General features: G+C 35.3%; 1 protein-coding gene across 1 annotated transcript; it reads right to left on the bottom strand.

Annotated features, from left to right (window-relative positions):
• Nucleotides 1–9,562: 9,562 nt before the first annotated feature.
• Nucleotides 9,563–10,599, bottom strand: LOC149231079 (membrane protein PM19L-like). Its single transcript, XM_089376193.1, has 3 exons — nucleotides 10,443–10,599; nucleotides 10,212–10,257; nucleotides 9,563–10,078 (listed from the first exon to the last, which is right to left on the bottom strand). Exons 1-3 carry the CDS (start codon nucleotides 10,589–10,591, stop codon nucleotides 9,908–9,910), a joined length of 366 nt encoding a protein of 121 aa, XP_089232319.1. The 5' UTR covers nucleotides 10,592–10,599; the 3' UTR covers nucleotides 9,563–9,907.
• Nucleotides 10,600–16,991: the final 6,392 nt, after the last annotated feature.

The following is a 16,991-nucleotide window of genomic DNA, read 5'->3' as shown; positions in this document are numbered from 1 at the left end:
ATGGTTAATTAATAATGGAAAGCCTTAATGTCCAGTAGCATCTAGTCAACACTTGCTCATAAGGAAATGAGGTAATTATATGGTTTATAGACAAAACCACATTCTTAAATAGATGCATATTAAGAAGACAATTTGAAATTGCAAATTGAGAAAAATTTGAAAAAAAAAACCTTGTTTGACGAAGAAGATGTTAAGACAAATGTGGATATTATCACCACAACTAATGATGCGAAATTAAGACGTAGGATTCAATTTCTAGAAATGGATTATGTTAATAGGTTAATGTCACATCATGATAAATTAAATCTTCTATGGAGTGCAAAACATGGATAGGAAAAACAAAGAGTTTGAGTTAGATTTTGATTGAGATTCAAAACTTGAAACTTGGTTTAGGGCTAGTAAGGGTTTTGCTAGATCCAAGTATGTTATATTAAGGAGCAATGATGATCTTGTCATTAAAATAAAGTAAAATTTGTTACGCAATTAGTGTGAATGTGATGTGGGGATTTCAACAAAATGGACAACTAATACTCATTCTTTCTCTTAATAAGACGTTGAATTTTTTCCACTTTGATAGGAAAATCCATTTCACTTTTTCTAATTCTCTTTGAATTCCAAATATAACATTTTTGTCAAAAAAAACGGTTTGAATTGTGGCACCATTCATATCCTAGGCTAAGTAAAACAATGGATTCTAGAGTTTCATAATTCTTCCACAAAGCCCCCAATATATGTTTGTGATAGTGATAACTCTTCTATCCCTGGCAAGATTATGACATTTTGTTTTGAATTGTTGTGTTATCCATAGCCTAAGAAAATTGAAATGATGGATTCTATAGTTTCATGCATGTTTGATAAGGCCCCTTGATTTATATTTGTGATGGATATAGCTAGGATGATGACTTTGGCGTCTTCAACAAGGGTATGACACCATTTTCTATTATGTACCTCCTCCAATCGGTTAGAAAACTCTTGCACTGGATCCTAATTTGAATCCCGATCAGATTATCTACATTGCAATTGAAATGACAATACATGCCAAATCTTCATTGCATCACAACCAATATGACAATTTTTTTCTCTAGACTAAATTTCCACTAAAGTATCTTGTTTTATACTATAACCAAACCTCATTGTCATAATATGCTTTAAATCACATTGCTTTAGGAAAAAATACAAGTAACATAAATTATAAAATAAATAAATTGTAGGAAGTGATTGACATTTGATATGAAAGATATTGATATAGTATAAATTAAGCTAATCAATTTATCTTAAAGTTTTAAAAAATAAGGAAACCAAAGTGACATTTAACCGCAAAAGCAAAAGTAGAATAATTTTTTCCATTAAGACAAAGTATTCGAGTAGGCTTTGACTTGCTCATATTTTAACAAATAAAACATTTTGAACTAATAATATCAATGGTCAATCATACATAGCTAGCATTTTGGTGAGAATAGATTGTATCCATTCAATTCAGTTTTTTTAGCTGATCCCACTTGAGGGTTGAGTAATAGCATGCACTATTTTTGTATTTTTCATTATGAGAATAAGGAAGTGTTGTACAAATTGAAGAGCTAGGGGAGACCAACTGCTCATTTAAACATGTTCACTAGGGGATAAGAAAAACAAAACTCAACAACTAAATACAACAACATACAAAGCGAAAAACAAGATAGGAGAACAATGGATTTAACATATCGAGAATTCATTAATAATGATATATCTAGAGACCTTTACTGTGTATATGGTATGAGGATTATGTCCAACATTTCAGATCAGACATCACAAAACCATCATTAGATTGGTCTCTATCCCAGCAATCAAGGGCTCCAGAGCATTTGTTCCAACCAAGGAGACCCTCACATGTGTCATTGGAAAATTAGTATAAAGGGGCACGAAAAAAGATTGTTCTTGTCACTTTTTCCATTTGAATTGTTTGTGCCAACTTGCATGCTCTGAAACTCTCTCATCTTGCCATATTTGGGGGGTATGTACCTTGAATGCACCCAAAAAAAGTTGGAAATGTTGTTGTCCTTCTGAACACCATAGCAATGTCCCTAGTGGGAAGGTATATGTAGAAGTATTAGATTAGAAATGTTAAGATATTGGTTTTCCATAAGTTACTCCTCTCGCTTTGAAGAATTTGCATGGCATCCCAAAGGTTCTTATAGATTGGTGGGATTATCAATGTAATAACGTGATTAAGGAAATGTAACACCCTCTATCTGATGGATCTTCCAACCCATCTGAGCTGATAGTGCCAACATCAATCTGATAGATGAGTATCTTGCTACAAGAGAAAAGGTCTCATCATAGTCAATCCCCTCGACCTGTGAGAAACAACGGGAAACAAACCTTGCCTTATGTTTCTCAACACTTCCATCAGCTGCCTGCTTTACCTTGTAAAGCCATCTGGAACTCACCACTGACTTGTCCTGAGGTCTTGGGACAACATCCCACACACTGTTCCGAATTATAGAGTCATACTCCACTACCATTGCATCAACCCACGCTGGTTGCTGCATTGCCTCCTCGAATGAAGAAGGTTCGGTATCTACGCACTCCCCAACCAGGTCCATGTACCCAGTGTACCGCTCAGGTGACCTCCTTTGTCTGCGCTGAGAAGATGGTTGTCCCACACTCTCCCACGCATCCAACATCAACCTGTCAGCTTCCCTTACGTTTCCGCCCATCTCTGGAAGTCTCAGCGTGAGTGGATGTATCCACTCCCGGATCCTCTGCATGTCGCTGCTCCGCATCAATCTGAGGCTCCTCCTCCTCAGGAACTGAAAGTTCCTCCTCTGCATGCAACTTGAGCTCCCTCTCAAGTGATACTTGCATGGATTTCTGCTCGTCGAACTTCAGATCCCTGCGCACCACTATCCTCTGATTGGTAGGCAAGTACACCCGATAGTTGTGGGGTGTATCAGTGTACCCCACAAGTATTCCCAACTCAGTTGTTGGATCTAGATTCTTCTGGGCATCTTTGGTCACATGATAGTAAACTGATGATCCAAAGATTCAGAAGTGACTCACATTTGGTCGCTTCCTGGAAAAGGCCTCCATAGGTGTCTTCATTCCCAGTATACGGTGCGGGCTTCTATTCTGCAAGTATACTGCTGTATTACATGCCTCAGCCCACAAATGCAGTGGTAGGCTTTGGTCATGCAACATCGCTCGAGCTACTCCCACAATCGATCTGTTCTTCCTTTCGACCACCCCATTCTACTGTGGGTTATGGGGTGCCATCAATTCCCGTTTAATTCCTTCTGCAGCGCAGAAGTCTTTAAACTATTGGAAGACATACTCTCCACCATTGTCGCTACGCAAGGCTTTTATTTTCTTTCCAGATTCTTTCTTTGCCAACACTTTAAACTCACAAAACCTCAAGAAGTTCTGATCCTTCTTTTGCATAAAGTAGATCCAGCATTTACGAGAAAAATCATCAATAAAAATAACATAGTACCTTTGTTTAGCGGTGGAGGCTATAGAGAAGGGTCCACAAACATCTGAGTGAACTCGCTCCAAGATTGCTCCAGCTCTACTGTCTCGATCAGGAAAGGAAGATTTCACATGCTTACCCAAGGTACAACCTTTGCATGTATTCGTCTACTCCAATTTTCCCTTGGGAAGTCTGGTAGAAATCTACTGCATGATCTTCAGGGCTCCATGGTGCAAGTGGCCCATTCTTTATGCCATAGCTCGCCAACATCTTGGCTTTTCACCATCTCAGCTTTGGAACTCAATGCAGCACAGTGGTCTACCTCCAGCTTGTAGAGATTCTTTACTCGAATCCCAATTCGTTTTGTCTGTCCAGTGCTGATATGCCTCAGGAATACCTTTTCTTTACTAAAGACTACATCATAACCTTTATCTTCTAGCATAGCGACAGACACAAGATTCTTCTTCAGACCTGGTACATACTTTACATCAGTCAGGGTGAGAGGAGCTCCATGCTCCCTCTGAAACACAACCGTACCTTCACCCATCTCGATCCGCATCTGGAGATCATTCTCCTCCAAGGTACTGAAAAGATTCTTGTCACCTAACATGTGGAATGAAGCTCCACTGTCCAGGTACCACAAACATCCCACCATGGATGAAACCATGCATGCAATAAGAGAGAAATCCAACTTAAACTGTGAGGTCAGTGCCTCACCATCAGATCCCTTCGAGGATCCCTTCTTGGATTTCTTCTGTGGACAATTCGTAGCATAATGGCCCACTTCATGACAATGAAAACATCGCACTTTCGATTTGTCAAACTTCTTCCCACCATGGGAAGAACCGGATTTGGGATGGGACGCCTTCCCTTTCCCTTTCCTCACCTTACTCGCTAAGGCTATATTTTCCTCATCATCTTGCTTTGATGAGGATCCATCTCTGGTGCTTCTTCTTATTTCCTCCTGCATCAAATCCGACCAAAGTCGTTCCTAATCTGGCAGTTTTTCTCTTCCATTAACTGAGTCTTGGTAGCTATGCCAACTCTCAGGAAGACCGAGGAGTGCAAGACTCACCATGTCATCATCGGCTGTCGTGATCCCAATTCCAAGCTCATCCCTGCAGGTGGTGAGCTTGTTCAAATATGTAGAGATCGTGTTGCCCTTTTCACACTTGATTTTCTGAAGCTTGTCTTTCAGCGCTAGCTTCCTCTGATCGCTATTGTTCTAATATATATCTTTCAATGTTTTCCACATCAAAAACGGTGTCTCCTTCCCATGGAGACTCGAGACTATGTGGTCTCGAACTCCCTCCAGAAGGATTCTCCTTGCTCTATCCACACATTTCTTCCATTCCGCCAATTCTGTAGCATTAGTCGACTTGGGGACTTCTTGATCAATGAAGTCCTTTAGACCATTATCCTTTAACATTGCTTCCATGTGATCCTTCCAGGCTATATAATTCGCGCTGCCATCAAAGGCATACTCGAGTCTTAAACCGTTGAACGCCATTGGTGAAATTGAGATGTGATAAGAACTCAATTTCTATATTCAGGAACCTCAAACTTCAAACTTCTCCCTTCTTGTATACAGTTCTCTCCTTTGATCACTTTTGCTCTGATACCATGTAGAAATTCCCACTGTAGATCAACAGAGTATGCAATATACTAAAGCAAAATACAAGATCTACTTCTACAACAAACTTTGCGGAAGCTTAATCAAATATGAGCAAGATCAATTAGAACACATATAACTGAGAATGAGAAATCAATCACACATTAACACAGAAGTATAACCCAGGGAAAGCCTCAGCCTAAAACCCCAATCTCTGTATTATCATACAAGTGGAAATATGTTCAGATTACAAAAAGAATTAGCTCATAAGACTTCATGTTTGATTTTCTACAACTAATTAACTCAAGATGAATTAATTAATTGTTTTACAAATAGCTGCTAAGATCAAATTCGAATTTTTACTTCTCTATTTTAGTTCAAGGACTAACTAAAATAGGAAGGTATCCCAAAATGCTATTTATGGCAGTGCTATTTTTAGCACTTATATATTTAGCATTTCTTGTTGCTATTTTAAACAAATAAAAGTTAATAAAGGAAAAATAGAAACCACGATTGATGGGACACTTATTCCAAGATAAATGTTGGGCAAGACATCCTAGTGTGGTTGTTCATTTGGTTATTAATGGCCAAGGAAATTGAAAAAGGCAATGGCTAAGGCTTTAGAAAGACAAAATGACATTTTTGGTACATTTATTTATGAAAATAATGGAAATTAGGAGAAAAGGGAAGTGAAAGGTAGCAGGTTGTATGTGAAGAGAAAATTGAAGGAAAATAATGGAAAATGGAGAAAATAGAGGCCGCATTTATAAAAATGCTTCTAAGGATTAGTTGGTAACCTTTTTTTAGTTCATTGTTGAGGCTCTCTCATTATTCTCTCTCTCCCTCATATTCTTTGATACTTAGAGTTTTCTTGAGCACTCTTGGAGGGTGTGGCATACTTGGATTTTTGGAGCGAGAAGGCAAAGGAAGAGCAAGAAAGCGCAACAAGATATCGGGATCAGCGACTACATCGGGAGTTTCTTGAAGGTACCGAGTTGCATGTATGTTTTCCTCACTATTTTTGGCATGCATGGCATATGCATGTGGATTATTTGTCATGCTCTGTCACTAGCATGGAGGATTTCCTAGATTGACAGTGGATTTCCTAGCCTTGCCATTTTCAGGATAGCCATGGAGATTGTGGGTTTATTTCCTTATTTTATTTTGGTTGGTTCTTATGTTTCCTTACCTTGGGTTGAGTTACTACTTCTTGGAACCTTGGTTGGACAAACGCTCGGAGCCCTATAACATCTTGGGTTGAGTTACTAGTCCCATAGCCTTGGTTGGACAAATGCTCTAGAGCCCTTAGTGGGTTGAGTTACTAGTCCTGGTGCCTTGGTTGGACAAACGCTTTGGAGCCCAGCAACAGATGTGGGTTGAGTTACTAGTCTTGGAGCCTTGGTTGGAACAAATGCTCTGGAGCCCTTGATTGCTGGGATAGAGACCAATCTAATGATGGTTTTGTGATGTCTGATCTGAAATGTTGGACATAATCCTCATACCATATACACAGTAAAGGTCTCTAGATATATCCTTATTAATGAATTCTCGATATGTTAAACCCATTGTTCTCCTATCTTGTTTTTCGCTTTGTATGTTGTTGTATTTAGTTGTTGAGTTTTGTTTTTCTTATCCCCTAGTGAACATGTTTAAATGAGCAGTTGGTCTCCCCTAGCTCTTCAATTTGTACAACACTTCCTTATTCTCATAATGAAAAATACAAAAATAGTGCATGCTATTACTCAACCCTCAAGTGGGATCAGCTAAAAAAACTGAATTGAATGGATACAATCTATTCTCACCAAAATGCTAGCTATGTATGATTGACCATTGATATTATTAGTTCAAAATGTTTTATTTGTTAAAATATGAGCAAGTCAAAGCCTACTCGAATACTTTGTCTTAATGGAAAAAATTATTCTACTTTTGCTTTTGCGGTTAAATGTCACTTTGGTTTCCTTATTTTTTAAAACTTTAAGATAAATTGATTAGCTTAATTTATACTATATCAATATCTTTCATATCAAATGTCAATCACTTCCTACAATTTATTTATTTTATAATTTATGTTACTTGTATTTTTTCCTAAAGCAATGTGATTTAAAGCATATTATGACAATGAGGTTTGGTTATAGTATAAAACAAGATACTTTAGTGGAAATTTAGTCTAGAGAAAAAAATTGTCATATTGGTTGTGATGCAATGAAGATTTGGCATGTATTGTCATTTCAATTGCAATGTAGATAATCTGATCGGGATTCAAATTAGGATCCAGTGCAAGAGTTTTCTAACCGATTGGAGGAGGTACATAATAGAAAATGGTGTCATACCCTTGTTGAAGACGCCAAAGTCATCATCCTAGCTATATCCATCACAAATATAAATCAAGGGGCCTTATCAAACATGCATGAAACTATAGAATCCATCATTTCAATTTTCTTAGGCTATGGATAACACAACAATTCAAAACAAAATGTCATAATCTTGCCAGGGATAGAAGAGTTATCACTATCACAAACATATATTGGGGGCTTTGTGGAAGAATTATGAAACTCTAGAATCCATTGTTTTACTTAGCCTAGGATATGAATGGTGCCACAATTCAAACCGTTTTTTTTGACAAAAATGTTATATTTGGAATTCAAAGAGAATTAGAAAAAGTGAAATGGATTTTCCTATCAAAGTGGAAAAAATTCAACGTCTTATTAAGAGAAAGAATGAGTATTAGTTGTCCATTTTGTTGAAATCCCCACATCACATTCACACTAATTGCGTAACAAATTTTACTTTATTTTAATGACAAGATCATCATTGCTCCTTAATATAACATACTTGGATCTAGCAAAACCCTTACTAGCCCTAAACCAAGTTTCAAGTTTTGAATCTCAATCAAAATCTAACTCAAACTCTTTGTTTTTCCTATCCATGTTTTGCACTCCATAGAAGATTTAATTTATCATGATGTGACATTAACCTATTAACATAATCCATTTCTAGAAATTGAATCCTACGTCTTAATTTCGCATCATTAGTTGTGGTGATAATATCCACATTTGTCTTAACATCTTCTTCGTCAAACAAGGTTTTTTTTTTCAAATTTTTCTCAATTTGCAATTTCAAATTGTCTTCTTAATATGCATCTATTTAAGAATGTGGTTTTGTCTATAAACCATATAATTACCTCATTTCCTTATGAGCAAGTGTTGACTAGATGCTACTGGACATTAAGGCTTTCCATTATTAATTAACCATTTCTAAGATCATCCGAATACATTATTTATAAACCATATTTAATGGATCCTTTATTGGTTTCCTAAGAAGCATTCAACACGTTTATTATTTTCAAATAATGTATCACCCAGATTCACTATGGCATTCCTTTCTCATGTTGCTATACTAGTTTAATTCATTTTATGTTCAATTAAGATGAAGTATTTTAAAATATATGCATTAGTAAAAAAAATTAGGTTAGCTATAAATAAAATTTCAATGTTTATATTAAATAGTATATTTTTTTATTTGTGTTATGTAAAAAAAGATAATGTGAAATTTTTTTCCACTTTTAATAAAAAGATAGTATAAGTTATTCCATTCTTAATATCAATAACATGATATACAGAGAACTTTTAAGGTAAGGTATTAAGGGAATTTGTAATTGTAATTCCTTCTATATTAGATATACAATTGATATATAAAATTTTAATATTATTAATAATAAAAACAATACATAAATCTATCTCATAAATATATGCTTTTTACTTTTTAATATAAAGAATAAGTGCATTTAAAATATATCTATCTTATAAATATATGCTTTTTATTTTTTAATATAAATAAGAAGTCTATTTAAAAATATATTTGAGCTTAGAGTCTCCGGCTAGTATAATGTATAACTCTATTCATAGGTTATCAAAATTGAAATTTTGTTATTTCCACCCAAAAACTATTAGTACTAATGCTGGACTCTGAATCCATTTCCAAGTTAACCCGTAAAGCTAAACTGAAGCACAAAGTGTTGCGTGTCAATCATAAGCAAATTGTGGTTTGATTAGAAAAAGGCGCAGATATTCTCCTGTAATATCCGACGGAAGGGGCCTACTGTTCATCAGATATAATAACCATTTGATTCAAACATGTCATTATGTGGTGGGACATCCAATTTAAAGCAATAAGCTTTGTTGTCCATTATTAAATAAGAGTACAGTACAGAATGATTCCTCAAATCAACTGTGCTGTAAAGTCCCTAGACCAACAGATCCACAAAGGAAAGTATTTGGTGATGAGTGCAATTAACAGAAAGCACTGAACAGACTTGTCATAAATTTGTGATAAAAAATCTGATGCCCTGCAGAAAGTTCCAAGGAAATCAGAGTGTTTGATAAATGGAACATTATATTCTTTCGCCTGGGCTGCTTTTCCTTCCTTTTGCGTTCCTTTATGACTAAGTAACGATTCATAAAACATTATTTGCCCATTATTCAATCATGAAAAGGTCGGTAGCGAGAAACTTTGAAGGTAGAACATGCTTTTTTATTCCAACATTAACAAGTTTCCATGATAATGGTACAAGATTTACATATAACAGAGCCGCAACTTGATGACCATCATACAATAACTTTGATTCCTGTATTCTGCTATGACAATGACTTGCAAGCAGTGTATAGAAACCCAACTTCACTCAGTAAACAATGAACCTACGATATTGCCAAACAAAACTTAACATAATTTTGCTCAAATTCAAAGCTACTCTGCTCTTTATCTCTCGCATGCATTAATTTACTAGTCACACTAAACAGCCCATCTACTGGTAGACTACAAGCTATTATCAACACTCTATGGACAATCTAACACTAAACTGAAGAGGCCGCAGGAGTTCGTCCCTTCTGAGGCTCCGCTGTAGTTGTGGCAACATAAGTGTTCTCATAAGAACAATAATTTCCTCCGAAAAAACCAGCGTGGATGAGTAAGATGTAGAACAGCTTTGTTCTAGACACAATAATAAGAAACGATTCCAGCGTTATCTGAACACACATGCAAACTCACCAAACGTTACTGATAAAAAAACGCCATGACAGTAGGAAAACTCAGGCAGAGAATAGGACATTGGTGACGAATATGAGTGTCTGAAAGAAATACAAGAGTAGTACTAAATACCAACTTTGTGTTTCGGCCGCCGATATGGATCTCCTTGCATCCCAATCTACAGTTTTTGTGAGTTAAAAATCATTAGTTCATTCTCAATTTGTAGATAAACCAGATGCCATAATTCAATTAATCCCTGATATATATGGTGTTAGTATACAGTATGTCATTTTGCAGCTAGTAAGTAGAAATCCCTATAATACTTAAAGAACTTATACTAGTTATATATAAATACATACATACCCCATAGCAAGTAATGTGAGCGCCCAAGCTGTCATGGAGGATCCGTTACTGGAAGCCAAGCTCTGTGCAGTCCAAACTCGGAGATGATGAAGCCCTGAAAGGCATGAAGCAGCTTCTACTACGGAGGCTATCAGAGCAAAAATAATCATGAAACCCGTCGCTTCAGCCAAGGAAAAATATTCTCGGACTAAGGGACTGCTGGTTAAGCTTATTTCACAAAATGGCAATCATCGATAAACAGCCTAATGTAGCCGGAATGAAACAGGGCAGAGCTCCCGCGCAGACCGATTTCGAACGGTTGTGAATGGCGTTTTGGCGCGCGGGGAGGGTCGCCGTAGTCAAAAACGAGACGGGGCGGGCGGGCCCTCGTTGGTGGGTCCAGCGTATGTCACCGGAAACGCGAGGTCGCCCGCCGGAGTTATGTATGCCATCCTATGCCATCCTGCCTGACGTGCACCACATACATAGCTGGCAAGGGCATTTATGACTCAATATATGGCTGGTTAGCCCGCACTCCTCCCCAAAGTATTCTGCAACTTTATTCACACTGATTGAAACCTGCAAAACATATTCTCGCCGCATTGTTAGTCTATTAATAAATATTTATGTTGGCATTAATACAGATCTGTTGAGATTCACCTATTTTTATTGGAAATTTCTCCATGCAACATCGTCGTGAAATGTATTCAGGCCCTTCTTGGTAGTCCAGGCCCCGCAGGCATCGTCAATGGTCTTTCGCAAGGCCTTTGAGTACACTTACAGAAGCAGGAGAAGCTGGAAGGCGGTGGTGGACCGGGCGCATTGTAGACCAAAATCCAGGCCACACTTGTATTGCAATTGTTTGCAATAATGAAAAAACTTGCCCAAGCTTCTGTAATAAAACTCAAAACATCAAATATATTCCCCCTCTAGTTATGGGCCAGCTCAAAAAGAAGAAACATAGGGCTAAAAGCCTGCCAGGTGTTCATGTGGTGTTAATGTGATAGATTGAGTAAATTTGAATTTGTTTAAATTTAGAATGGATTTGTTAAAATCACAAGTTTAAATTATAAATTGTTATGCTTCATTCTAACTAAAAATTCAAATACATAATAGTCTAATTTTTTTCATTACTCTACATGTGAACACAAAATATATCTAATAATACAATATAATTATATATTAATAAAATATATATATATAGAATACAAAGAAAATGAGCAAGAACATATTTCAATGAATACAAAGAAATGAGGAAGAACATATTTCAACCATTATAAGGTGAAACCCATGAAAAAAATTGTGACAACATTACTAAATACCACATAAAATATTGTTTTTTCACCAAATTGGTGGAAGTTCTATGCTCCTTACGGAGAACACCTTGAATGTTGCAAATCGCTTTGTCATTTGATATATATGATCTAACTTGCAAACTTTATAATGAGGGTTGCTAAAAATGTAATGAGAATGGCTAAAAATGAAATAAGAAGTAACCAAGTTAATTTGGAAATTTATATTTTATTATATTAAAAAATATAGTAAATCGCTTTGTCATTTGATATATATGATCTAATTTGCAAACTTTATAATGAGAGTTGCTAAAAATGTAATGAGAATCGCTAAAAATGAAATAAGAAGTAACCAAGTTAATTTGGAAATTTATATTTTATTATATTAAAAAATATAGTAATGAAAATAATTGATTTTGTAGTTTATTTCTAATAACTAATTAGGTATGAGAAAATATTTTTATTAATTTTGTAGATGGTTTTATAGGAATGAAGCAAAAATTATGCTTTTTTTCAATTCATGTACATTCATTTTTGTAAGGCATTATAATTAAGAGATATTCTATTCTTTCACCATGTTGATAGTGTTGGACATACCAGCATTCAAGGGGGTCTCCCTGATATGCAATCACAATTAGACCTCACACCATTTGGGATGGAAGCCCTATCTGCAATACGGCCCGGTTGTCGTCTACTTAAAGATATGCGTTAGCTTTAGCTTTCCGCAAGAGAGATAATCGCATATGTGTCTTCGAAAAGCAAGCTAGTGTGCCATGTGAATGTTCAGTTGTAGGTGCATCAAGGTGCTTCTACTTCATATGGGAAAGATGACGAGTCTCTAAGAAAGAGGTCATAATACCACCCTAATAAACACGCACGAAAACAAGAGTGTTTTGTCTAACATCCAAGGGAATATAGTCCATAGAGATGTGACAATTGTTATAACCATTACAACACATTCTCACAAGATAAGCACTAAATAACTCAAATAGTTCAACTACCTTAGTATTGGTGAAAGGAAACATGAACCATAAACATTCATAGAATATTCTTTCAAACATTCATAATCCATGTATGAAAATGTGTTGGCCATCATGCTTCAAATATTAATTAAAAGTCCCAAGATGCATGAATACAATGAACATAACTTGCTCTAATAGTCGATCGTTGGAGCCACTACTTGCTCCCAAAAAGTACTAACTTATCTCTCTTATGCCTTGTGGGAGAAGCCAAGGCTAAAATTCCTTTACATGACAAATGAGGACTTATTTATAACTTGAGGAGTGACCTTCCATATCCTCATGACTCTTGACTTTCTAACTTCTAGTGACATTTGGACTTCTACATCCTTTGAAGTTCCAAATGAATTTTGGAATTACATGTGACTTTTGGTATTACATGTCCTTTTGACTTATGTGACTCTTGAGTTCACTTATGAGGCTTGGGAATTTACTTGTTTGTCTTATACAATGATTACAATGATACATTTTATCTTTCACATCATCATATGATGAAACTTGACACGCCACTATCTTGGATGATTGGGACTGATATTGAATGATGACATGGACTTGATTTAGTAGTGACATAGTTTTCATTATGTATGTTCTTTGTCTTCATCTGCTCCTGGTGTTTCCACCCTCTGAAGGGTCTTCAATCTTGGAGTCTTCATGGTGCTTTGATCATCAAGTTCCATGTGTGTTCTTGGTTCTTCTTATGTTCATCCTCTTTGACTGGTCTTACTTGCTTGTGTTTACCATGCAGTACATGGAATACATGTTTCTGCAACCACTCATGATGAGCAACTATCAATTTAAAAATCTCGTACTCTACCATGTTTTAAGCATATTTTCTTATTTGTGCCCTTTCGATGTGCTTAAAATAGTGAATAGAACTTTAAATTAAAATTGTTAAAACCCTATTCGAAAATAAATATAGCATAATTATTTTATTAAATACATACATCAATATAAATAAATTTTGAATTTTAAATTATTTTGTTATTAACATACTTAAATTTAAAATGTTATAAATAATTTTTAAAAATTACTTTATTAAAAATTAACAAAACCATTACATTATAATTAATATGTTTAAGTAAATAAAAAAAAAAATTATATATATAATATAATATGTTATGTTTAAACAAATAAAAATAAAATATATATATAAACAAATAAAAATTATATATATATATATATATATATATATATATATATATATATATTTATATATAAAACTTGGGTGGTGAATTCAACAATTGCACGTAGTTTAACAGATTTGTCTCACAATAAAAGATAGCATTTTTATAAATAGATTCGGTCTCCATAATAGAATTTCTATAATTTTTATCAATGAATCTAGAAAAAATTTCTAATTTTTATCAACAGATGTATCTCTACGTAGAGAATTTTTTCAACAGACGTATCTCTACGTTAATGAATAAAATTTCTATCATTTTTATCAAATATATGTGACCCCACAGTAATGGATTAATGTACTTTATAAAGGAATATTTACACTAAACAAGAATTAACATGGAACCAAACAAATTCCCAACATTCTCATGATTCCACTGGTCTCATCCCTAAGGCTCTATCTTTCGAAAAAGAGATTCAACACAAATAATTCACTCGTTAAAACATTTTAAAACATTTTCTATTCTTATTGCATTTTGGTACATTTTATGACCCAATATGCATAAGCCAATCTAGTGTAATTGAAATTCTAAACTTCTGTTCATGCTGGTAGGTGTTAAATATATATAGAGTAAAAATGCATATACATCTAATTTAAATGTCTATTTTTTGTTGCACTATCTTTGAGAATTCATATTGTACATCATTCTTAATAAAGGACCATTTAATTGGTGAAAGTAAAATAATATTATCTTAATTTGTCAAACAAGCTATCAACACATTTTTATTAAAATATGATTAACAATAAGGTAGAGTGAATTTATGTAGGGGATGTACAAACTTCTTCGAAACAAATTAATATATAAGTGAGGGTATATATTTATTAGAAAAAAAAAAAAAACTAGATAACATTAAAAAAAAAACTACTACAAATTAAAGTGTTGTTTCATATAAGTATTTTATTGATTTTTGTTTTGTAGGGGTGTCCCTGGCCCAGGTAGTTGTGGCTCTCTGTATTCTGAGCTTAGCAAAGAGTCCACTCTTGTTGCTTGAAATAGGCTCTTTCGATGAGTTGAATTTTCTCCTCTAGTATATCTACTCAATCTTTGTTTTTCCATTCTTCAACTAGGGCTTGTAGATCGATGCCCTACAACCCCATTTCTTCTAACTCTTATGGAACGTAGGGTTCCAGTGTATCTTCTTTCATTTCCTCATCTTTTTGGTTGCCCTTTTTGGTTGGTATTTCCTTCTTGTTTTCTATTTTTTGGGGTTCTTGTTGAGTTGCTTGCTCATTTTGTGTCAATTTTTGACCTCCTCTCCACCTGTTATTTCAGTGTTTGTCAGTTGTTGAAGCATTGTGTACTTATTTTTGTAATTTTCAACTGCAAAGGTGAAATTCCAAGAACCTTTTTTGGCTATTTTCCTTCTATTAGTTATTCGGGAAAATCCATCTTGGTTCGGAACTTGATTTTCTTGAGTTAGTTGTTGAACTTGGTTGGTAAAAAAATCCCTAGATAGATGACCATATTCATGATATTTGCAACATCTGAATGGGATTTTCTCGTAATCTATTGGTTTCTCCTAGATGTCATCTTCACTACTTAGTTTGATGATGGCACGCATAGGAAGTGTAGTGGTCATGCTTAGTGATGTCTGAGATCATGACGAAGTGCCCGATGGTATGACCAATACTCTTTAGGATTTATGGATCCAAAACTTCCTGGGGAAGGGAATGAAAGTGAATCCAAACATGAGCTGAAGAGAAATCTTATTTGTCTGGATTAAATCTTGGAACCCAATGCTTCATGAAGAGGCCAGCAAAATTCATGAAATAAGGGCCCCCTTGGATATTTTGTTCTATGTCTTCAATGTTGTTGAATATGGTTGTGAAAAACCTTTGGAGCCAAGTTTGAGAACTAGGTCTCCTTTTAGAGTACAATACTTTTGAATCCAACTGAGTAGGGTTTTTTCCAAATGTCATACACTCATAAATTTGCAAATTACGATATGTTCTCGCATGTATTCAAATTTTGCGCCTATTTTTATGTTGGGATTTCCAACAAAGGTGTTTCTAATTCCTATGGAAGACAAGATCCATTGCCATTTGGATTATTTTTTGTTGCAGCCACGGTTGTTGTGGTTGCTTAGTGTTTCCTGAATGGATCAAAGCATTTTCCCTCGAAATCAAATGGACTTTAGGAATATTGATCCCTCCTAGTACCAAACACCAAAGGTGTTCAAGGTTTTTTCTTTTTTCCCTTTTCTCTTATGGACATCTACCCATCCTACAGTGTTATTAGTTACAATTGAGGATAATGTCATATCCTCGTTTTTTAGAGAAAACCCCATCGCTACCACCTCCTCAAAGTGTAGTACATCCCTATCACTATCTAAATAATCATATTCGTGTTGTCATTTTTTTCCACCAATTTTAGCCATGATTGATGCTAATGAACTTTCCTTCTCCATAGCTAGAGGATTCTTTTCCACGTAGGGTGGACGCATGTCCACCGTTGGTTGTATAGGATCTTGTGAGACTAAAGTATCAGGAAATGTCTTTTCCTGCTGAATGGTGTCCTTCTTATTACTTTTCATGTTCTTAACATTTGAAGGTGGCTTCTGATCACACCATCCTTGGTTGGGTTTTCGTGGCTCTAGGGATCCTAACACCCCTTTAGGGAATGCACTTTGTAGATGCTTGGACTACTGATAATATTTGCATCTAAAAGTTGCATTTTCATAGTCCAGAGGCTAATGAAGTTCCTTGCCATCCCATTTTAGGATGATTTTATCTGAGAAACCTACACTTAAATCCAGTTCAACGCAAACACAAACAAACGAGATGAACCCATTATTTATTTTGTCATTATCTGTTTAGATAAAGTGTCCAAGAGCATTTCCAATAGCTTGTAGAAAATCTGGTTGAATCCACTAGAGGGGTAAGTTTGGGAGTCTTACCCAAACTGGAGTGTCCAGAGTCTTTATGGTTAGCGGGTTGAACTCTGGTAACCCTGGTTGAATAGAGAGTCCTAAACAAGCCCAAAACTAGGGACCCTAGTCAAAAAACCCCTACTGATCTGCAAGATCTTTGAAGACGACTATAAAATAACTTTTGAAGCAAAATAGTAGATCTAAGTTCT

Source organism: Pinus tabuliformis, chromosome J (genome assembly GCF_031772625.1).
Source record: "Pinus tabuliformis cultivar Carrire ecotype Pingquan chromosome J, CPIR1, whole genome shotgun sequence".
NCBI classification, from domain to species: Eukaryota; Viridiplantae; Streptophyta; class Pinopsida; order Pinales; family Pinaceae; genus Pinus; species Pinus tabuliformis.
The sequence above is the reverse complement of the archived record's forward strand: the minus strand, read 5'-3'. Positions and strand labels throughout refer to the sequence as shown.

Excerpts from the sequence above, each read along its gene's own strand:
- LOC149231079 (XM_089376193.1), bottom strand. The coding sequence starts at position 10,591 with ATGATTATTTTTGCTCTGATAGCCTCCGTAGTAGAAGCTGCTTCATGC. Across the intron at positions 10,258-10,442 it reads CTCACATTACTTGCTATGGG|ATTGGGATGCAAGGAGATCC; the intron begins GTATGTATGTAT and ends CAAAAACTGTAG. Across the intron at positions 10,079-10,211 it reads GCGGCCGAAACACAAAGTTG|ATAACGCTGGAATCGTTTCT; the intron begins GTATTTAGTACT and ends ATGTGTGTTCAG.